The 24,185-nt window shown below is 37.0% G+C and overlaps 1 protein-coding gene across 5 annotated transcripts in view; it reads right to left on the bottom strand.

Annotated features, from left to right (window-relative positions):
* DLG5 (discs large MAGUK scaffold protein 5) overlaps window positions 1-24,185 on the bottom strand; it is a 98,053-nt gene that overhangs the window by 17,542 nt on the left and 56,326 nt on the right. For 3 of the 5 annotated variants that reach the window (XM_038140192.1, XM_038140194.1, XM_038140197.1), the window contains exons 6-20: window positions 22,400-22,659; window positions 20,989-21,301; window positions 17,028-17,258; window positions 15,804-15,988; window positions 15,066-15,191; window positions 14,271-14,403; window positions 11,314-11,441; window positions 10,444-10,619; window positions 9,827-9,930; window positions 8,914-9,006; window positions 7,030-8,049; window positions 3,906-4,044; window positions 1,963-2,110; window positions 1,348-1,469; window positions 207-296 (exon numbers count right to left, since the gene is read on the bottom strand). In XM_038140192.1, coding sequence (XP_037996120.1) covers window positions 207-296; window positions 1,348-1,469; window positions 1,963-2,110; window positions 3,906-4,044; window positions 7,030-8,049; window positions 8,914-9,006; window positions 9,827-9,930; window positions 10,444-10,619; window positions 11,314-11,441; window positions 14,271-14,403; window positions 15,066-15,191; window positions 15,804-15,988; window positions 17,028-17,258; window positions 20,989-21,301; window positions 22,400-22,659 — 3,268 coding nt within the window. The remainder of the gene's footprint in view (window positions 1-206; window positions 297-1,347; window positions 1,470-1,962; window positions 2,111-3,905; window positions 4,045-7,029; window positions 8,050-8,913; window positions 9,007-9,826; window positions 9,931-10,443; window positions 10,620-11,313; window positions 11,442-14,270; window positions 14,404-15,065; window positions 15,192-15,803; window positions 15,989-17,027; window positions 17,259-20,988; window positions 21,302-22,399; window positions 22,660-24,185) is intronic. The other 2 variants (XM_038140193.1, XM_038140195.1) reach the window with 1 other exon arrangement.

Below are 24,185 nucleotides of genomic sequence, written 5' to 3'. Positions count from 1 at the left end.
TGCCAGTACTTGAGTCAACTACAAGAAAAAACTTTAAGTGAAAGCTTCTTTTCTTTTTTAACATTTCTCTGGCAAAATGCAAATTTTTCTAACCTTAATAAATTGTCCTACTTGGACTGTGGCACAACCTGATTTAACAACTGCGAGGGCTTCCTTTTGGTTATGCTGAAAACAGTGTGACTAAAATTATGTATTAAATAATTCACCTCTGTCAGAGCCCATCATGGACCTTGGATATCTTGGTGTTAAAGGGATCTTAATTCGTTCTGTTCTGTACTGCAAGTTACTCGAAGAACCTATTTTTAAAACAGGGAAAAATTAAAAAGACAAAAGTAAAAGCAACTACAATTAACAAAAAAGTACATTTAGATTGTACTTCTTCACTGAACATTAAAGTGGCCTCTAAATGATCAAGGCAAAAGCTTTGATGTGAAAATAAATGTGAATATCAAAATTATAGCAAATTATCTTGATTATACAGTCAGTATAAACGCAACACAATGCAGCCACACAGTATATATGCACTGTACATCCTTGTACGAAAAAATTTTTAGTATTTTCCTATGAAATGAAACTTTAGTCCAACTCCAAGCAAGAATCCAACATGTCTGTTTGCTAAGAATCCTTTGGGACTTAGCAAAGAGCATTTAAAATATTTTGATTACATTCTGCTTGGATGAATACAGCATTACTGATGCTGGTTGCAAATTATTACACCCCTTTTTGCTGTGCTTATAAAGCTACCGTGCTCTACGCAATCTTTGATGGCACACAAGAACACAAACATATATAAAACCCCTAGTTATTACTATAATTAAAAATTTAAATAAATCTAAAATGTTAAAACATACGTCACTGCTTTAAAGCATACATTTGCTTTGGTATCATTAGGCTAGGCATAACAAAATATTTACATGTCAATCAACTAAACATAAGTATACTTTGTTTTCCAAGAATACAATTTACATTTGGCCATTAGTCATCCTTGACTTTTTGTTCAAGGGGCTCTCTCCTTTCCTTTCTTCTCACCAGCTCATTCAACCTCAGCCTTTGGCCCTGTGTCCCATCTCTCTATGGATACTTTTAAAGAGTAACAGGCATGGAAAGGATAATCCCTCACACACAGAGACCATTTCAAAGAGACTGTAAAGAACAAATTAAACACAGCAACTTCCAGGGACACCTTCAGTCATAAACCCACAAGAAATGAAGCAAAGGAACACTGGAAGCCTTTAGGCTTTGCAAACCATGACACTCCCATAATGTGGGTACTTGAGGAGTTTTCCATTTATAATTTTCTCCAGTATACAGGAATCCCACAGAAAATAAATCAGAAAAGCTGGTTACCAAGTCTGGCACTAGATGGCAATGAATTTGAGCCATGAGATGCTCTTGTACGTGAATTTTCAGAGTAGTCATTGGAGTGTTTATGACTTAGGTCCAAACTCAGGCGACCTTGATGCTGGGAACTACAGCAAAAGAAAAGCAGAATAGGACAACAGTTAGAACTGGGCAAAGAACCTCAGCAAACAGAAACTAGCCAACAAAAAATTTTGGTTAGCCCATGTGCTGAACAAAATGAATACTTCTCTCATTTCCACTTTCACATTGTCCCATCATTTTAAGAATTATCAGAAGCCAGAAGAAAAATAGCCTTGAAGTACTATAAAACAGAAGAAAGTTTTGTTTGTTTTGGCGGTGACAAGAAAAAAAATTAGAAATTAGTAATTAAAAAAATTACTGTCTTTGTCAGTCAGTGGGGCAGAGGAAAACCTGATCCATCAGTTACTGAAAGACATGAAAGCAACTGGCACATAATTTATATGCCATAATGGTTTTGAGACCACTAGATCAAAATAACACACAACAGCAGCACTTTTCCCTCTGCACTCTACCAAACTACTAGAAGCAATTTTACCCTAACGAAAACAAAATTTTAGGGAGACATTAATTTAAAAACACCTGGGATGCAGATGCTGATGACATATTTGGCTGGCAACTGATGGGCAATTGCTGGTGTGAACTCTATGGCTCCAGGCAGTATAGATGGGATTTCTCATGACAGCAGTCACTGCAGGACACGGTGCTAAGCTTCTTGGTACTGTCCCTGCTTCAATGATAGAAGCATACTCTTATCAACATTATTAGCATATAAAGTCCAGATGAAAAATCTACCCTAATATTTTATAATGACATATTTTACTATTTACATGAATGATAAACTAAAATATTAGTATACAAATACTTTATTAAGCACCATATGACACCTTTTTGATAATACATGCATGTTTAAAATCTTTATAATTCTGTAATGAGTCAGTAATAAAGTGGATTATATTACCAAAAATGAAGCCATTCACAGCATATGATTTTAATATGTGCTAGTAAATAAAAGATTTTCTGTTTTCAAGTACAGAAATTTTTTAACCAGGAATAGAATTTCAGAATTCAGTCATCCAAACAGCATGCAAGATTTCATTTGGCACTTGAACTGACTGCAGCTATATTACTCTGGTTCCTCTCTTTTGTTGCCTCAAAGAGGCACTTCTATCGTGACTTTAAATTCTAATATTTATTTCTGAAATTAATTACTCAAGCTGCTTTTTTAAGTATATTCATCCTTCAGTACTAAACCGAAATCTAACTTAAAATTTCCTCTTAAATGAGTTGGTAGCACAGAACACAGCAGCAAACATTTCAAGACATAGACTCATATTGTCTAATATTGTCTAAAGTAGGTTTGACTTTACTTAGTTATTGTGCAAAAGTATCATGCTAAGATAAAAGTTAACTACAAAGTTAGAAACAATACTTTTAATACTATTTCTACTGCAATTTGGAGAGAAAGTAAGAGAAGAGTAAAAGAAATCAAAGAAGAGCAAAAGCTTCTTGGTCTGAGCTACTCTTGAGCATGTCTTCTCAACAGATTGGGGCACCATTGCTTGAAGCTGTCCCTTCTTCCAGATAGACAGATTATTACCTTCATGCTCTCCAGTAAGAATAAAATCTTCCATAACTTCTAGAACTTACAGGAGTTTGGGGCTTTACAAAAAGAGAGGATAAACTCAAAAATCAGTATCACCTGACTGGAAATTTAATATACAACTGCTGAAAACTGAAACCTAAAACTAGACACTAAAGACTGAGCAATTTCTCTAAAAACACATTTACCAAATGGATCTTGACTATTACAAATTAACTAGCATACAACATCCTAATTACCTCCTTAAACACTCAATTTAGTCAGTGCCAATTCAAAACCTGCTAACACGAACTTCAATACCAAAAACTGTTCTATCAACTGAGACAAAATGCTGTTTTCTGTTCCACCTGATTATACTGATATATACTGAACTTCTTGTGAGTCCCCTTTTCAGTATCTTAATATCTCAAACACACTCACGTTTAATCTTTCACTTCCATTAAGATCACAGTTTGGGCACTCAACATCAGATACCTCACATGTTTCCAACAGGTAGAACTGAACATGTTTCACTTCCTGAATATTAGATTTTTTTCCTTGGAAGAATTTCAGAAATAAAGCAGCTAAAGCCTGGGATACCTTGATTTACTTTCAAAAATACTGAAAATCTTACTTTTCCTCCTAAAGGTCAGGCTACACCTTGTTCTGCACTAATGTATTGAGAACTCCTCTGCACAGAAACTGATGAAACACAAATCCTTCAGCCACAAGTTGCTCAGCTTCCTTAGTGATTCTTAATCAGGCTTCACTTCTTTACAGTCCAAAAGCTGAGCACACCATGTTCAGACTACAACAGACCATGGAAACAGGTTTGGTGAGTCGTGTTTCTTCCATACTTAACACGACTAATCCCCAATATTGTCCAATGTGGACAAGTGCCTTGGGGCCTTCCTAGAAAGCAGTCTGGAGCTCTGCCACTCACCTGCTGACATGTTGCCAGGGTATAAGGCAGCAGGCACAAAGCCATCGCTGTGCCTAGCAGAACGTTTGGGGGAATATGGTGCCCATTCCTGTAGCTCTGGAGACAGATGCTCCTCACTAGCTGGAGCATATTTCTGCACCTAGAAGAACATGGAAATTTGATTACAGGAAGTTGGAGATTGAAAAGAGTAAAACAGCCAAACTGTAGAACAATAAGCAACATCAAGCCTTCAAGTATCTGTTCCCGAATGTGCCATCACAGTGCTTCTTAGACATTTGTCTTTCAATGATGTCCTTCTATCCGTTTTTCCTCCATCCTACTTTGTTACTATTTTTTATTATTTTGTAATCTTCTTAGGCCAATATTTGCAATTAAACCGATACCTTTTGCATCAATGAAACATCCAGCATACAGTTACATTTCTCTGCTTTCACAGGATATTTCAGCTGCTATTGTCACAAGTGTTTGCTACAGAAAATCTGGTTAAAAAGCCAGAAAGCATTAAGTCTGCATTTCCAGATACATGTGGAGCAATCTCTCTTCAACAAGCAATTCAGGTTTTACAACCTCACAACTTCTGTTCTATACATAACAAGTAGACACTGGTGAGTTAAGAACATATGAGAATAGCTCAGACATTAACAGTGATGCAGGAGAGCTGCAAATGCAGGGCTCAGCACATGGTGTTCACACATTTGACATGTACAACACAAAATATGTGACTGATGCATGAAAAAAGTGAAAAATAATTATTGAAAATGTACTTAAAGTTTTTATGATAACAGTTTTTTAATTAAATGAAGAATTACTGAGAGCACAAAAACTCAAAAAGGCAGAGGTGCCTTCTTAGAACCAGTACTTGATCATTTTCATGTCTGCACTAGTAATTGTTCCACCTACTATTCAGGAATTAAAGCACACCTAAATTTATCAACTTATGAAAGTACAGAAAATTAACTGTATATATACACATCTAAGCAAAATTACAACACCCATATATGGCTACAAATTCAAATTACACTGTATTTTGCTATTACAAATACTACTTCAGGAGTGAATGCATGCTGACTGGGCACCACTGTAACAAACAGTGTGATGTAGTTGCAACGACAAGGACAATTCCACCACAAAAAAAAATTTCAGAGTGACTGATGCCCACATTTTGAAGCACAGTATCACTTGTGCCCTCCAGCCAACAACTTTAGAGTTACAAAGCTCTGCCTATTTTCTGGGTGGATAGGGGAAAGAGAAGAAATATCAAAAGGAATCATATAATCTAGTTTTAACTTAATCCTAAAACCAAAAATTAACAAAACACATAAAGTAACCTTAGAAAAAACAAAACAAACCAAAAAGTATTTGTAATTCTATTATTCAATTTTCTTCTTTACCTCAAACCAACACCTACCTTGCCACCTGTAACACAGCTTGGGCAGCACATTGAAGCAAGCACAATATGTCCCCATATACCCTTTGGTCTCTTCAACAGTGAGTGCCAAAACCACCCTCTCTGTTCCAGCTAACAAATCTCATGGGCATAAGTCCCCACCTACATGCGTCCTTGTCACAATTGGCAACTCTTTACTCACTATGCAAATATTACAATTATAACCAGGGTGGTGTATATGCCCATGACAATGCGCTACAATGAAGAATGGGACTATCAGTGCTAATGGACCAGCCTGATATTCTACATAAAGCAAACACCCCCTACTCAAATGTGTTCAGTATCTTGATCTTGTTTTGTTGCTACACACATGCTAAAATATGAGACCATGCCCTCCTTCACTATGTGCAGCGCAGTTCTTGTGACCTTTCTCCAAGCCATAATGCTCTTCAGACCAGATCTGCTGATTACAGCTACAAAATTCAACTCATGCTTTTCAATCATTTGTTGTGCTGGTTTTGGCTCGGACAGAGTTAATGTTCTTAATAGTAGCTACTATGGACTATGGTTTTTTTGATTGTGCTGGTAATAGAGTTATGTTTTCATTTTTTGCTGAGCAGTGCTTACACAGAGACCTAAAGCTCTCCATAACTACTTTTCCCTAAAAATGTTTCAGAATGCATAAGGAATGGAAGTAGACAAAACAAAATTAAAGCAGACAAAAAAGAAGGCATAGAAACCTGCCAGGTGTTCTCCTACATAATATTTTTGCAGGATATGGCTCTAATCCTGCACTACTTCTAATTCAGCTCTGCCATCAGTATTGCTTCTAAAACTCTGTGAACAGGGTGGGATTACCCAGGCATAAACAAGCAAGGGAAAAGAATATGAAATTCCAAGTCATTATGATGTAATTACATTAAGAAAATAACATTTCTATAAACTTCTGTTTCCAGTTGGAAAATTAAAAAAAAATATCTGTCTGCCAGCTGAGCAAATATGAGGCAGAGGACCTGAAATAGCATTATTGATTATGTCACTTTATAGAATGCACTCATTTAAATAGGTCCTTCCCAGAGCACAAAAAGTTTTTCTTCCATCCACTCTATCAAGACATGGCCCACCATTTTCTCAGCAGGGTTGTTTATTCTAACAAAATATGTGCTGATTTTGAACATGCATCATATTCTAATAAACAGTTCATCTTTATAGTGTAATGGGGCTAACGCCCTTAGAATTTCAGATAAGATGTACAAAATTATTTTGATACATCAAAGGACTTAAAAAAACCCCAACATTATGGGTGGTACACCATCGTCCATTACATTGTACAGTGATCTGGACAACCAATCTGACTTAGTAAAACTTCAGAAACCCTATTTTCAGTTTTTCTAAAGCTGATGCTTTGTGGTTTTATTTATGTCTTTTCATGTTGTCAAAAACATACCAGAGCCCAGATGTTCCAACAAGCAGCATTAAAAGCCCAGGTATGGCAGCCAAGCAGAACACTGTTGTTCTGTTTGGTGGCCACCACTGCCTGTTAAATACTGGAACTCCACACACTGGTTTTGTATTTTGTGATACTGCCAAGGGCCAACTGAGCCTAAGTTCAGAGGACCTGAATTCTGAGGATGGGCTACCCTTCTCCTGCTCTGGTACATAATTGGGCACCTAAAACCACACTGCTAATACACTTCAAAGTTTCTAGTTCTGTGCTTCAATATTCCACAGTTCTACCTGAAGTGCAGGATTAGGAATGGGCACAGGGGTCATTTTATGCCTCAGAGCAGGAGCTGATTTTGGCCGTGGTCTTTTGATCTCTGGCTCTTCAACTCTCTGAAAGCCAATGTCATCTTCACAGGATTTCCTTGAAGATAGGTGAGTGCAGTCAATTCCCTCCTCCCGATAATAATGCCCCGCACTCCTGCTGCGCCCCTTGAGAGTAGCAGAGTCCTGTTTAAGTGCCAAGGAAACTGGAGCTTGGGCAGTGGCTGGGCTGGTGGGTGGTGATCCTGTTGTTACTGTAGACTCTGATGCAGAGCTTGCCTGCTGTTTATGTTTAAATTTGATGGAGTCACTTCTCTTAGGAGGAGTTGGAGGAGTTGAAGCCACTTCAGCTTTTGATGGCTGAGGTGAATGGCCTGTCACCTGGTTAGGGGAAAGGTAGTCCAGTTTGGGAGGAGTTGGTGGCCTTTTGAAAGTATCAGGGTCAAAGATAGATTTCCTTTGTTTTGGCTTTTTATACACAGAGAACTTTTCTGTTTCTGTTGCTGAGATATTAACCATGACTTTTGGCCAGGTACCTCCACTATGCTTAGTTCCATGTCCTTTGTCAAACGCTGTCTCAACCATCACACAGTCAGCTCCTGTTGGTTCGTAAGGCAGCCTCCTGTTGTCCAAGTCAACAGCTCCGTAGCCTTGGTCCCCATATGTCTCTGGGCTGAAGGAGCTGAGACTGTGTTCTGAATTACTATGGCAACTGTGCACTGTGTTCCTACGAGAGTCAACTCGTAATGTGTTACTAGGGAAAGGTTTGTGATCGCAAAATGAAGTGCTGCCCTGATCGCTCTGCTCCTTCTTGCCATCCATGATGTCTGGATTGAAAATGTCAGTCTGGGTTGAGCTGTTGAGTTTCAGATTTCTTTTATTTTGTGCCTGTATCTCTGATGCATGAACTCTACAGTTGGACATTTTTTCTGAATCCTTCAAATTCTCAAATATATTTTGACCACTCCAAGATGAACTCTGAGGAAAAACCTAAAACAAAAACCACATGTGATCACCTTATTATTGTAGCTGATTTCTGTTTAGTATGAGTCACATCCTAGCCTATTTGATTTATGCATACCTGAATATGCACTTAGTAATATCTTACAATTCAAAGCCCAGAAGAGGAGATGAAATGAAGTTAGAAAAAATTTTGTAACGTTTTCAGAACAATTCCAAAAGGGCAACTCCACATGGTGGCAAAAGTACTCAACTCCAAAGTGAAGGGCCCTGCATTCTGCTTCTGATAAGTGATGCCAATAAGGTAACTTTCATTGCCCACTTCCCCTCAAACATTTCATCTTATCTTCTTAAAACCTCAGGCTCTCTAGATCTGGAATTACGACTCAAAATCCATGTAACAGGCCCAGAGTAACAGGATTCTAAACTCAAAAAGCAAAACAGAATAACTATTTTATTGAAATAAGCCTGAAAATTAAAGCCTTGTACTTAATCTTTATGATAGCAAGAGTTCAGTTTTCTGCACGTCTCCCTTCCTGACTAAAAGCTCACTTTCTTTAGTCAGCAGGCAGTTTATCTTTCATGTACAAAAGTGCTGCAGCTCTGAAGCGAAACACAAGAAGCAGTAAGAAATTGTGGTAGCACTCATTTCATGTAACCAGCAAACAAAGGGGAAAGAAGACAATAAGTTAGTCTCCTTTCCTACTAGATGGCACAAGAGCCTTACTTTGGAAATAACTGTTGAGGAAGTATACCACCAGAGAAATGCATCCAGATGGTTGTCTTTTTCCCATTTTGATATACTCATTTTCTTGCATATACTCTTCCTTCTACAACTACAATCTTTCAGCATAAGTTGAAGAGAATTCTACAAATTTAGCTTCTGCTACTCACCTTCACAAGTGACAGAGTAAGGGAATCCCTACAGTTTCGTAGCAGAGCTTCACATTCAGTAAGTGACTTATTATCTAGTGCAATGCCATTGATCTGCAGACAAAAGAAACCACAACAGATATCTGTAAATCAAAGGTAATAGATAGGGAGGATTTAAGATATAGTATCTTTGAAACAGGGAAAACACTAGGCTACACATGTATATGTGACTGAAATCTGGTTGATGTTGTGCATTTTCACGAGTGGAAAACGGACAACTAAATCCAATCTGCTACTCCTGCAGGGCACAGGGTGACACCACCAGATCACTACACCCTCTGTGCAGTTGTACCAACAGCAACCACCTCCGCTCTAACAGTGCACAAACCACACCCATCCTGTAAGGCTGCAATGGCAGCAGGGACAGAATCCCTCCCCAGAACAGATGACAGCTGTGGTACCAACATTTATAAGACAAAGAACCTCTCATTCAATGAAGGGATGCCTTTTTGGAACTGACCTTTCCTAGTCAGTATAAGAATGACAGATATCTGTGTGTGTGTGTATATATATATATATATATGTGTGTGTGTGTGTCTGTGTGTTATATATATATATGTGTGTGTGTGTGTGCGTGTGTGTGGCGTGTGTTTGTGTGTGCATATATACATATATATAAGCCAAGTGTGAAGAATAAGCTAATGCTTCCGACAAAAATTCTCATATGGGCTTGGGAAATAAGCTGCACACTATATTCATCACTCAGCGTACAAAAACATTAATTTAGAATAAATATCCAGTGCATTTACAAAAAGTATTTAATATTGCAAAAGTAAAAATTAATTGGAATGTTTGGCATCTTAAAAGTAGCATCAATGATAACACTTCAAAATAAATAAAAATTTAATAAGGCAAATGGATTTTTAAGACTTACAGCAATTATTCTATCTCCCACAGTTAGGGAACCCTCTTTGGCAGCCGGGCTTCCGGGCACAACAGCAGCAACAAAAACTCCATTTTCTAGACTGACCCCACTATCTGAAATAGATAAAGAAGAAATTGATTCTGCAATTCAAACATATTGCTCAGATGGCATGTCTGACCTACCTACACAAGAAAGAAATATGACTAACAATCTAGCTGAATTTCAATGTCTGAAAACCCCTTCAAAGAAATAAGACAGGGAAAACAAGGATTTTGAATATCCCAAAAATTAATATAATCACACAAACATGGGGTAGCTGGGTTTAACAGACTTGTTTACACTCCCACGATTACTCCAAACAGGCAGCCAGCTAGAGACAAGTCTTTAAAAAACGAATCAACTAAAACCCACCCAAAAACAAAAAGAAAACCTGTACTTACAAGATGAAGCTATTATGAATAACAGCATTCTTGGTTTGCTTAAAAATTAATGAAAACTCCCCTCTAGGAGGCCATTAACATGTAAATGTGATTTAAGCAAAGGCTCAGAGAACATGTACCTTTATGTCATGCCTTATTTGGCTGAACAAACATGTGCCATTTACATCCCTCCTTTTTATTCATTACCTTTATGTCCAGAAACATTGATGTGAAGAGGTGTTATCACTCGCCCACCTAAAGACTTCCTTCTTCGAACCACCATATTAATAACACCTCCTCCATTTAGAACAGCTTTTATAACTTGCTTTTTATCCTTATTGGTAAGATCCACATCATTTATCTTCAGCAGCCAATCATTCACTCTGGTAGATACACAGAATGAGGTAGGTCAGTTATAAGCCCACTTTGCTGGACACAGCACATGAATAAAGTACCATGAAAAGGCATGCGACAGAGCTGATCTCAATAAAATCATCCTTCATTACCTGGAGTTATCCATTCCTGAAAAAGCATTAAATGGCAGCTAAATGAAAACCAGGACTGCTAGTCTGCACTTCACCAGGAAAAGCGTATCTTTAAATCACTAATGACTACTTCTTGTTTAAAAGCAATGCTTTGTACTGAGAGAGTTACTAAAAAGCTTCTAACAAAACCAAGAATAGCAGATGGTTCCAAACAGTCCCTTGCTTACTCCCTTTTTCTCTTGCCCTCCCTAAAATAACTTACTCTCCTGTCTTTCCCAAAATTTAAATTAACAGATATCGGTTAGAGGAGATTATAATAATGGAGTAAACAGGGCACAGTGCAACAAAAGAACGTTTCAAATTCTTTTGAGTTTTGAGTGCTGAGTCAAACAGTGTTTAATTTCTGTAATGCTTTTAAGGCATCGGTCTTCTCGGTGTGATTTCCCAACCAACATTAATAATATACACATGGCAAATGATAAAGAAAAAAGAACTTCAAAAAATGAAAATAATGATGACAATTTCCAATATGCTTGGATTTAGTTTATTATGATCAAAAAACCAACAAGTATCTTCCAAAGTCAGAGCCTACCTTAACCGACCATCAGCAATACTTCCTTTGTCTACTTTGGTAACGAAGATCCCACAGTCTCCGGGGAGGTACGGCTCGTTCACACCTTCTGCCACATCAAAACCAAGTGCTTTCAAGTCCATATCATCCTAGTAAATATTAATAACAAGTGATTTTACTGCACTGGCAAACAGTGTCTGTGACCAAGAGGCATTACTGCATGTTCGCAGTACTTCTATTTACAGTGTTCCTGCATCAGGTAAGGTTTTATTTTTTCATATGTAAATATATAAACTCCCATTTCTATCAATCAGTCTTCTGGCATTAGAATGATCCTTCTCTCTCAGATTAAGGCCTAAATAATACAAATGGGGAACTTCATCAAAGAGGTACAGAAAAGCAGCTGAACATGCGAAAAAGCCCATTCAGACTCATATAATCTGATGTAAGGTGTAATAGTGGTTGTGTAGAAAGAAAACAAGGACATGTTTCTCAAGAAGGGGGGAAAAAACAATTGCCAAGGTAAGGAAGCAGCATTGTGTGTTAGTGGCGAACCCAGGCAGACCTCTGCTGTGGAGAGACCAGAAATAAACAGGAAAAACAGCTCTAACATTATGGGGGACCATTTTTAAATATATACTTAGAGTTGATATTCTACCAAGCCTGACCCAAACTAGATCATTCTTGATGTAAAAAACGACAAAAATCTTTAAGAGATCGGTCATTGAACAAAATAGGGAAATTTTAATGGAGTACTTGCTTTGGTAAATAATAAGGTCCCTGTAAGGAAAAAACTGACCCAAAGAAACAGTAAATTGGTATCAATTGACCACAAACTGAATTATTATTGCTATTTTCACCATTAAATAATACACTTCTAAAAATTAGAGAACTCTACTTGAAGCTGTCTACTGGATCAACCATCTTAGCGTAATGAAGGGTGATGGTACTTTAAGTTTAAAATCTAACATGAAAAAAATAAGTAGAGTCTAAAGCAGATGTGTAAGTATGGTTCAAGTTAACCCCTCAAAATCAGAAGAGCACAATGTCTTCAGGGAGTACAAAAGGTGCCTAATAAAAGCTGAAGATAAAGCATGCAAAAATATCAAGATTTACCAGAAAATAAACTGAGCTAAAGCTGAAAAAAAAAGTTAAAATCCTTATGATTCTTGCAAATTTCCTACATAAGACAAAAAAATTTCATAGAGAAGAGCATGAGGCTGCCATAAAATAAGGATAAAGTAGAGATCACAGTGTCATTACACAGCATCAGAGCTGAAAAGTGAGTATTATTTCTCGCAGTTTTGAGCTGAGTGATTACATATAACACAAGTTTAATCAGACAGGTGAAGTTTAGGCAAAAATAAAACAACTTGAATGTATTAAACTCTATAGTCTTGACCCTGGAATTCAAATGCTGATAGGTCAGCAAAGATTTTTCCCTATATTTGACCAAGGTTGGCACAGTATTATTACTATAATTTGATAGCTGCAAGTGTAATCCCCATGTTTAAAAAAGGGAAACATATTCAAATGACAAAGTGTGTGTATCTGATCTCAGTGATGCAAACATGTAGAGCAATTTTTGACATAAAGAAAAACTAAATAACTGCCCATGAATGGAAAATTCATCATGCTGCAATGTTGTTTAGCACAGGCACATCACATGCTAGACTTACTAATTTAATAGACAATGGAAAAGCAAAATTATTAGTTATCAGTTAAAACAGAGGAGATGGCAAGGAGCAAAACGGATGGAGCTGATGAGAAGTGCTCAAACAGCTTGGTCAAAGGGGAATTATTATTCCAGAAGGAATTCACAGATGGTGGTTCTGATGGATCAACACTGGTACTTAGTTCATTCTATCTTTTCAATAGGTATTTCAAAATATAATAATACTAATGATATTTTTGTGTCAAAAAGGAACATATTAGTGATTTTGTAGGGATGCACTGTCAGAACACAGACAGATGGGAAGAGGATAAAAAAAGATGACCCCTGAATACTGCAGTAGAATAAAGGGGATTTAATTTGACAGAATTTAATTACTAAAGTTTGTGATTCAGGAATGACAAAGAAATTCTGGTATATACACAAGATTTTATAAATGAATCACAAACTGGAAGACTACCTGTGTATTTTATGTGTTCAAAAAAGTTACCATTAACTTTTGGTTGGATGTACCAACCAAACATGTCACATAGAAGAGCATACAAGCATTACATCTGTTGCAGCAAATAAAAAAATTTTAGACTACAATGAAAAAAAGTTAAATTATATGGAGAAAAATACTACTAGGATAATAAGTAGAGGTTATCTGGATTGCTAAACTTAAGAACCTTCCTTAATACGCCAAAAGAGAAAAGAGATTTAATTTCCTTTACAGACAAGCAAGAGATTAGCATCTCCTTTCATCCCCGATTTTCAAACTGAACAGTAATGTTGCCCTAAAATACATGTTCACCATGAACAAGTACTTTTAATACTTTAAAATTTCTAACCAGCAGATCTGTGCACAAGTAGGAGAAATAGCTTAGCGTAAAACATTAACTATTTTATGCATAGATTTTAAGGGCTGTTGCCAGTAAAAGACTGGCCTCTAATATCACTGTTTCCTTCACATTTCAAGTTTTGGCTGCGTTAGCGATGCCATATCTGCAGTGAATCACAAACTTAAAGACTACTATACTACATGGACCTGGGTACCCTGCAACATTAGATGTAGGAACTACTTTTATTTATACTGCATATGAAGAAAATTATAAAGCTTGTATATAACAGCTTGGTTTTATCAACTACTTTCATGTAGCTGTAACTGCACTTGCTGCCTCTATGTGCACCTACACAGTTTTTTGTCAAACAATAAAGAACTAAAACGACCAAAACCATATTTTTAATCTTGTCTTGTATTTAAAGATTATAATTGGCTTCAGAGCTATGCAATACACAAGACAATGCAGTATATGATTTTACTTACTCTGTCTTTTTCAAATTCTACCACTTCTGTTTCCCATTCCAGAGAATCTGTATCTATGGCTGAGTCATGGGAACTATGGGCCATCAGTTGACGAAATCTGGCCTCCTTTTCCAATTGATTTTCCATCTTTTCCCTAGGCAAAGAAAATTATTACTTGCAGACACAGAGAACCTCCTTTAAAATAAATTGAAAAATAATGTTAAGATTTTGATGGATATTATATTTGGTTTTCTAAATTAAAAATCCATGCTCTCAAAAATTTCACTCAGCTTCTGTCTTTTCTATATTCTTGGTCTGCTATCAAATTGACTTTCTATTTCTATATACTGTCTTAACATAGTCTTATATTTTTTGCAATATTTTTACATGACTAGTACACAGCTAGGTTTCTCACATTTTCCAGAAAGCATTTAATTTACCCTCAGATGAGCTTCATCACTATGTAGGGCACGAGAAATACCAATGGCAAAACCTCTCCCATAAACCAGTGAGTAAACAGCTGAGAGGAACTAAGCTGCAGTTAATATGACTTCAGTAAAAGGATACCACTATTACTTAAATGTATCTCCATAGCACAAAGCTTACACTATGAGTCTCATTAAAAAGATAAAACAGATACTGTCCAGCATAATAATTTCTATGATAACTAAAAATATAGGCAATGCTTCCATACACAATAACATGAACGCCTGCTGCCTACAGCTGCAACAACATATGGCTCTCTTAAGAACACAGCTAACAAAACAAAATTTTCATCACAAACTTTAATGCAGTTTGGTCGTTTCTCTAACATACTTCAGTTCCTTCAGCTCACGAACAGCATCATTTTTCTGCTTTCTCATATCATCCAGGTTACGAAGAGCTTCAGCCAAGTCACTCACAGCTCGGTCTCTCTCCCTCCTTAAGTTGTCACACAAAGTCCTTCAAAAGACAAAGGTTTCAATCTAGTTACTTAAAACCCTATTAAAGTAAACTAGTTTTACCACATTGTATAGTTAATGCAAAATTTCAAAGAGCAGTTTCAAAAGGTTTCTATCTGCAAAATAAAAAAAGTAAAAGGAAGAAAAAAATGACATATGCTAGATCTTAATTCTTCATCCCTTTCAGAATCTTATTTCTCCTTATCTTCTTTAAACTAGCAGAAAAACCCCTTTAAGTATTTTTCTTAGTTCCTTAGATATATTCAGTAGCAAATATGTTGGATACTTTTTGTGCATGTCCCCACAGGCAAAGAATTATGTGCAGGACTAGAGCTACAGCAGGATTATTAGTATTGCATGCCTAAAAGATTGCACGATTGGCTGTTCCTACACAGCAGTGCTGTTAGACTTAAGGGTATTTACTAGAGACATTTTGGTTATGAAAGCACAGAAAACAAAGATCTTGTAAGATGCCCTCAACATTTTTTAAAAAATCACCACAGGACCGCTAATGCAGACCAAGTGCTGGCAAAATCCAGCTATCCTAGAACTGCATGAACTGTGCACCAGGTTGTTACAGAGATCACTCAGGTATCATCTAGCAGTTGTTTACCGTATGCTTTCCCTTTCTGCAACAATCTTATCCCGCTCTTGAAAGGCCCAATCCCTCCTACACTTGGCTACTTCTGCTTCCTGGACAGCTTCCTTTAGTTCTTGTGACATTGCCTCATATTGCTTCCGAAGCATTTCAATTTCTTTGTTTGCTCTTTCTATGTCTAGGGTAGCAGAATCTTGTATCTAGGAATTAAGAAACACAGATAAGTATTTTAGGCACAATTTTTAGATACATATGCACAAACAGCTTTTCCTATCTGTATGTTGCCTGATGGATTAAATTTTTTAAGATTTCATGAAAAGTATTAATTTATTTCAGCTGCAACTTTGGGATGGTTGGGAGGAAAGATAAAACCTGCTGTAATGCATTTCATCCAGCAGCATACAAATTTGTACAAGTACGTGAACAAGAATGCTCACTTGAAAATAACATCAGTGAATGTGTCGTATTTCAGAGATGACATTCTGTGCTTCAATCTTGATCTGCTTAGCAGACAGGAAAAACCTTCAAGCATACTTAGAAATCAAGATACACTACCATATGCAACTGCATATAGTGTATATATATATAGTATGGATAGACAACACACATTTCCCACATTAACACCTATTATTTACCCTGAAACAACAATCCCAAGACTTGGGATTCATACAGGTCCCTTAATTCCAAAGCAATAAAACTGAAGAGCAATGGAATTGAAAGAAAGTTTTTATTTAATGCTTCTTGTTTTAGATAAGAATTACTTGATTCTTAAATTAACTTGTCCCTCTTAAATTCCCTATTTTGAAAAAGAGAGATGGTGACAACAGTATGACAAATACACAAAGAAAACTCCAAGCTTGCAGCACAGTAACACAAGCCAACTACAACAGTACAGCCCACGAGAAGCTGTGGGCTTGCCAACAACTGCGTGTGGTTAATTTCAAGAACGTAAATGAAACTAATGAATTAGACTTATTGACTTACAATTTGGTTAAAATGTAAATTTTTCCTATTCATATTTACAAACAATCTTCACACGAAGCACAACTGCATTTCTTCCAAACAAGAATTTCTGTCAGTACCTCTTGAAGAACACACATGCACACGTTTGTATTTTAGAGTGACTTGAGGAAAAGAGGATGGACTCCTAATGTGCCCAGACTTTTAATGTCTTGCAAGTTACTGACCTAACTAAGCTAAGAAAGAGAAAGGCATCATTAAAGGCATCATTTGCAATACCTGACGGGCTTGATAATATTCCCTTAGCAGATGGTCTCTCTGGATGATAGCTTCCGTTCTCTCTTTCCTGGCAACATCTCTTTCTTCCTTCACTGTCTCTATATCCTTGCAAGCTTGATCAAGTTCCTTCTGGGCCTCAGCTTTGTCCTTCACTTCATGACAGTATTTTTCCAGTAACTCATTCCTCTCACAAATCGCTCGATCTCTTTCCACTAGAGCAGAGTTTAGCTCCTAAAACAAGATCCATTGTTTGTAGTAGGTTAAGTTCAGAAGGAAATAGTTCATCTTTCCAATTGAATACATGTCATGACATCTTAAAAGCCTAGAGAGCTTACCAGAAATGTTCTGAAAAATGGAGGCAGATCACATTACATACAAGTAAGTACTAGCAAAGAATATTAAATGTGGTATTAAAAATATCACACCATCACATGAGCACAGTGCTCTGTCAAAAGTAAGCAAGATTCTGGGAGCACTGATAGGTTTAAGGAACTTAAATGAGAAAAGGTTATTAATCAGACAGACTTTGTGTTTTAAAAAAAAATGTTGTTAAATACATCAAAGGGTAAGAATATATCACAAATATTTTAAACGGTTTTATAGGACCAAAATAATTTAGACAACTTAGCTACATAAGCATCTTACAGCTTCTCCATAAGTTTTAAAGGAACATTAAAGTTATATGCCATTAAGATAGCAATGTGCTACAGAATGTTGAAGATAAAACTACAATATTCTATAAAGCGGAATGACAGTACATCTGAAGTGTGGAATTCAACTGCATTGTAATAAAAAATATAAGGCAAATGAAGAAGTGTTCTAAAATAACATCTGCTCTTCTAAAATTATTTAAATTAGACTTCCCATTAGAAGAATGGGTCATCAAAACAATCCAATTTCATGCCACTACATTTTCAGATGGATCAGGTATCTAGAAGCATTGAATCAGTGGCCACTAAGAAGTCCTCCTACACATAGGCATTCCTAGCTGGAAACTACCAGTGTTTTGATTGCTAAAACCTCACCAGAGACAGCTGGCATCTCAAAAGCAAAAGAAACAGTTAAAGTACTGAAGGATAGACAGACATCATGTCATAAACTGATTTCCATTTTATTTACTTCTACAGTTTTCAAAGAATCAAACTGAATATTTAAAGCACAGTTGACAATTGCATTTTGCTGCACTAAGAGAATTGTTATTGAGATGTGCATCTAAGTAAGGCTAGTCAGACTTTTAACAATGACATTAAGAGTGCCATTTTTGCTGTAGAACAGCAGATGAGCACTGAATTAATGACTCGCTCTGTAGGTGAATTCCATTACCATAACGCTCAAGTGCTTTCAACACCAGTAAGACTTTCCTTGCTCAGTAACTCTGAAGAGAGAAAAATCCCTGAACTGTCTGTTGTTGTGGGCTAGTTTTAGTACTGAAACCAGCATTATGCACAGTTTAACTACAGATTGTATAAAATGTGCATTCAAATGGGTGTATACAACTTACACAATAGTATCACGTCTTTTCCCACAAGCAGCTGAGATGAAAGTCACCAAGGCCAAGCGAAAGCTCTCACTAAGACTTTCACTAAACAAAAATTTACAGTCCTTTCAAGTGTTTGGAAAAAATACACACTACCACAGTTTAATTCAGCATGCTCAATATAACCATCTGAATAGGAGCAGCCTCTGGTGATCAGTGAAAAAATTTCACCACTGTCTTTTTCCTAGGACATTTGCACAAAATTGCACAACCACACAGCACAGGGGAAAGCACCATTTGGCACTGACTAGAACAGCTTCTGTTTGATAACAGTAGAGCAGTTTGAGTTGAATGATTCTGAATTTGTGAATTATTTTTATGTTTTAAGGAAGTTCTCACATGTGAATATAACATAAGGACAAACCATAATAGATCTGTCAAACTGAGGGGAAAACTGACTATCACTGAAATGAAACATAACATGCTAAGTATTTGCCAGAGTAAAAGATTATGCCAAACAAAAAAACACCATTGGAGAAAGGAGAGGGGGAAATCTCTAACATCCAACCCCTGGCTTGGATTGGGTGAGTTCGTGAGACCTTAACCCAAAATTATCCATTAGTGGAAAAATAATGAGATTTCGTCTATCATTTATGAATACCAAATTAGTACATTTTAGATGTCTATTAAACCAATAAGTTTGGGCATGTGTGACTAATAAAAGCTTACATTTTTAACTTGGAAATTAACTGTGTGACCTCAGCAGCAGCTGCTCAGATATAATGCTTTTTAAAAAATCAACCTGTTCTCCATTTCAGTTGCTTTACAATTTCTCTAGGATGCCAAAGATGCACTAGAAAACACAAGCTTCAGGGAAGAAACTACATTTGAGTTCCTGTGCTGTTTTACACAATCAATGAGCACTACCTTATAGAGCACTTAGAGGTGCCATGTAGCACAAGAAAAGTGAAAACCACTAATTTACCTTTTCAAAGAGCACCAGAACAACTATGCACTGAGAGGGCAATCCCACTTACAGGGGACATATTTCAGGATATTATTTCGAGTTAAAAAAAATGTATCAATCAATGCATCTATTAATATTTCAAACATTTTCCTAAGAAGAATCATAGCTACAGGAAAGAAAAACGGGAACAAAAAACAACTCAAGTATGGCTATTTTACACCTTCCAGAATATTACAGCAGTAGTGATTTCTGATTTCTGAAGGGCCAGTTCTAGGAGTGAAGAAAAGCACGTGTCTCTGCCTTGCCAGCACCACGCTCTCCAGTCCTAGGCTCTTGCTGATTCTTGTTCAAACATCCCTTTAAGTCAATACCCATGCATTTAAGAATTTAATTCCCTATCCCTTAAGGCACTTTGGCAAATTACTCATAGGGCCACAATGACAGATATAACAAATTGAAGCAGAATGACTAATTGTGGCTATTTCCATGAGTATTCCTAACGTACCCTGATCCCACTGAAATCAATAGATATTTTGATTAGTTTAAATGCTTTGATGAAAGTAGAAGAGGTATGAAATATAGTAAAACCTCACTCACTGTAGAGGTGAATTACTGAGCTGACAAATACACAGGGCTGGAAAAAAAGACTTCTTAAATCTGAATTTAGTCATACTTAGAAGCTCTGATGCCACATGTCACAGTTCACTTATGTTCCTCAAAAAATCGTGTTATTTATTTAAAAGAAAGCTCCACCTTTAATTTTTTTAAGAATATTTTGTTCAGATGTAATGCTGTGAAAAGAGTAAAATAAGATTTATAGGCAATGGAATACATTTGCTTGTATCTATTTCATGCTGAATTAAGTATTTGTAAACCAAATAGTAAAGTGAATGCATGTCAGCAGAAATGAAACTGAGCAGCACACTGTGTTCTGCAAATCATAACAGCTTCATTCTGACATGGCCGTGATATAAGCATTTCAAGAACATATTGGAAAGTTCTGGTTTTACATGGTTTAAGGCATGCCTAAATTCTAAAGAAAAAAATCTTGAAAATATCCCCTTTAACTTATAAGCAGTAGAAGGGCAAACGAGTAAGAACATGCATGTCAGCACAGACTTTGCGGAAGTATTTGATATAACTTGATCATGTACCGTCTTAAGTCACAGCAGATAGTATCCAGTGGTTCCTGTAGAGGTTAAAAGTTTTAAATCATGACTATTTAGAGCTATATTACTATAGAAAGTATTACTTAGGAAGATATGAAAGATTAACACAGCAAAGGAAAGGATTTATAATATGCAGGACAGAATTAAATGTATAGCAAATTTCAACTGGCAGGTACTCTCTTCGAACATGGAAATTGACAGTAAAAAGGACTGGTATAGCAAAACATCAGAACACTATTTCCTCTTTGCACTGGATTCCTGTCTCCCATTAATGAGTTACACATTCCTGATTCCAGCATCAACAACATATACTCATTTCCCTACTGCACTAAAACAATAACTTAGTACCTGTCTTAAAGCTTCCATCTCTTCACTGGCCACTCGCTTCTCAGAAGAAGTGTTCTTCAGCTTGGACTCGGCAAGCTCCAGTTCTGTTTGAAGCTTATCTACCTCTTTGATTACTTGATCTCTCTCACTCATTATGAGGCGGTACTCATTGAAAACAGAATCCCTCTCGTCCTTGTATTTTTCTGCATCCTTGGCTGCTTTCAGCTGCATTGTTTTGAACCTTGTCACCTCTGACTGTAATCGCTCCATCTCTCTCTGCAACTCTTTGTTCTGTGCTGTGGCGTTGCTTAGTTCCTGCTGTACTGATTCAAACCTAAAGACAGGCAGAAACACCAGTAAGACACTTGTTACTCATTTTCATACATTAAGGATTTGGCTGGGTAACCAAACATATCCATGCGTAAAACATAACCACAGAGGACTTGTTAGAAAATGTATTCTCTGTGCTGCAAAATAACCACTGCTTTAGGAATGTTAGTGAACCTTAAGGAATATTACAGAGCATCTTTAAGGACAGAACCATAACAATTATAAGCAATCATTTATGAGCGTGGATAAAACCATTTATGACTTTGGTCTGTGGGATTTGTGCATCACACCTAACAATCAATGAAAACATTCTTAACACACCCATGGATGCTCTCTGCAGTCCTTGTGTGCGCTGATCCTTCCTACCCCACACAGTTAACTGTGTAGGCTTGGTAACAAGGAGCAGAGAGGGGCTAAGTGTGCTACGAGTGTCTGTGCCCTTCTATTTTAACATGTGTGCTGCTCATAGCAGCACCACCTCAGTGAAGCAAGGCTCCCAAACACCTGCAGCCAGAGAACTCTGCTGCCTCCCCAAAGCCCTGTCTCACAGTCCCCCACAGTCGGCAATTCTAACACCATGAAAAGTTAACTTAGGCTTGAGATGATCCTCATTTGCAAAACACCTTTGGAAATTATATTCCCTTATTGATTTGCTTTTAGTATTTAAATAAGGAGATATACATACAGGCTTGCCATGAGTTAAAGAATTTGTTTGGAACAAAGTCAGAGGTTTAACAAAATTCTGGTTATATTTGACTCCTGTATCTACAACTAAAAACAAACATAGGGATACTCTACTTTTCAACCTTTCTCACACAAGCTAAACAATGGTTAAAATTCCTCATACAATTCCAAAGCTGTAAATGGGAAACCCTTTTCTTAAGAAAATGCACCATTTCTCCAAATTAGCATCCCCATCACACATTCTAGAACCTTCCAGAAAATTTTATATAAATACACATGCTTACTCATCACAGCAAGATTACATACACTAGAGGAAAATTTTAGAAAAAGATTAGAAAGGTATTTGTGATTCTACTACAACGCAAGTAAGATGCTACATTAGCATTGATAAGTCAAAGGCATGAAAATTCAGTTATACCTCCTAAGAGAGGATGAATATTGCTGCTGGAAATGAATTGCTGTGTCCCTTTGCTTCATGAGCATGTCAATCTGTTTCTGAAGACGTCTGTTCTCCTCCTCAGCCTGTTCCAGGCGGCTCAGATCAGTGTTGTGGCTCGCGATCTTCTCGTTGTACCGTTTCCTCAGGGCATCGTAGTCCTTCTTCACTCCCTCCAGCTTGTCCATGGCCGTATCGTAAAGTTTATTTAGGATCTCTGATGATCCATTTTGCTTCATAACCTTAAAAAATGCCAGAAACTCTATCAATAGCCTTCACTGTTAATCAGCTCAAGAAATTTGATTTAAAATATATACATAAGAACCAAAATTAGAACAAAAACATATAGACCAATTTCAGTAATCACTCTTTTTAATGACTAAGGAAAGACTGAACTTGTTTTAAGGGCCACTGTTACTCTAAGCATTATTACATCTGCTTTCTGTTGAGTTAAAAGTCTGCTTTACCACAAGGGCACAAGTGTATGAAAATCTCTCTCTTATGGCAATTGTCAGGAACACCTATTAAACCCATGTTACTTTTTAGGTACTTGTAGTTTTAACAAGAGGGAATCACTACTTGATCACCAAGATGGTAGTGGTAATTTAGGAGATGCCCACGAGGTGGCATTCACGATAGGTTGCCTGTACCCTCTGAATGAATTAAATAATTAAAAGTGTAATGAAAATTAAACCTACTCAAAATGTGTTATACACTCGGGCATATTATTTTAATATTCATATAATATTTCATCGGAGAACTTCCCACAGAGGTTTGTGTTTCAAGAAGCATACATAAAAGATGAACAGGAAGAGAAAAATCCATTTAAACATGAATAAAGCCTGACCTGAATCTTAGTTTTAAATTAATTTACATCAACATAGGAATCTTGCTGTAAATTGCAACATTGATGATACATGACCAACAACAGCATAAGCAAGTCCTAATGAGTGTCAGCAAATCTAGTCCTTGTTCATTCTCAAAAGGCAAAAAATATGCCTGAAATAAAGCAGTAAGCCTTTTTTGGGTTTTTGGGGGGTTTTTTTGGGGTTTTTTTGGGTTTTTTTGTTCTGTGTTCCTTTTTTTCTGGTTTTGTCTTTTAAATTGAAATCTGGCCCTGATGGAGCAGTGGGAAGAAACAGGAATGCTCTATATAGAGAGGTGCCAGGAATTATATAATACAAACATTAGCCTGCAGAGGTAAGTCCTTAACTATCTGAAAATAAAGTATTAAAGAACTAGAAGGAAGACAGAAGAAAATATCAGCACGGTAAAAATTTGAAACCCAGCATGCAGCAGCTATCCTGCACAATGTGGCTCCTCATCTTTTGTGTCTCATATTCGAATAAGGACCAGTTCCTGAGCATGGAGGAACCTGGATGCCTGCAGACCAGAAGGGAAGGGGAGAGCAAGAGGCTGCCCACTCTGCACGGCCCAGAGGTACAGGCTAACAACTGTCACTGTCCATAAACCACTTTGCTACACAGGCAAGATAACAGAATAGAGACAAAAGTTCTGCAGCCTGACACTGGTCTCCTTTAACTAACCAGGATATATAAAAGTGGCCCTGGAACAAGACTGCACTTGAGCTATTTCCACACATATCCAAATCCTCAATGGATTCAGCAGCACAACCCGCACAGAGCTGGACACATGATTAGCCAGCATGCTTCAGTGAACCATTTCAGATAAGCTGAACACGTGGTAAACTGTAGGCATATGTAAAATGCAAACACAGATTTAAATCCACTCAAGAAAGCCATTTTCC

Source organism: Motacilla alba, chromosome 6, assembly GCF_015832195.1.
Source record: "Motacilla alba alba isolate MOTALB_02 chromosome 6, Motacilla_alba_V1.0_pri, whole genome shotgun sequence".
In the NCBI taxonomy this organism is placed as follows: domain Eukaryota; kingdom Metazoa; phylum Chordata; class Aves; order Passeriformes; family Motacillidae; genus Motacilla; species Motacilla alba.
This window is presented reverse-complemented; position numbering and strand designations above follow the sequence as displayed.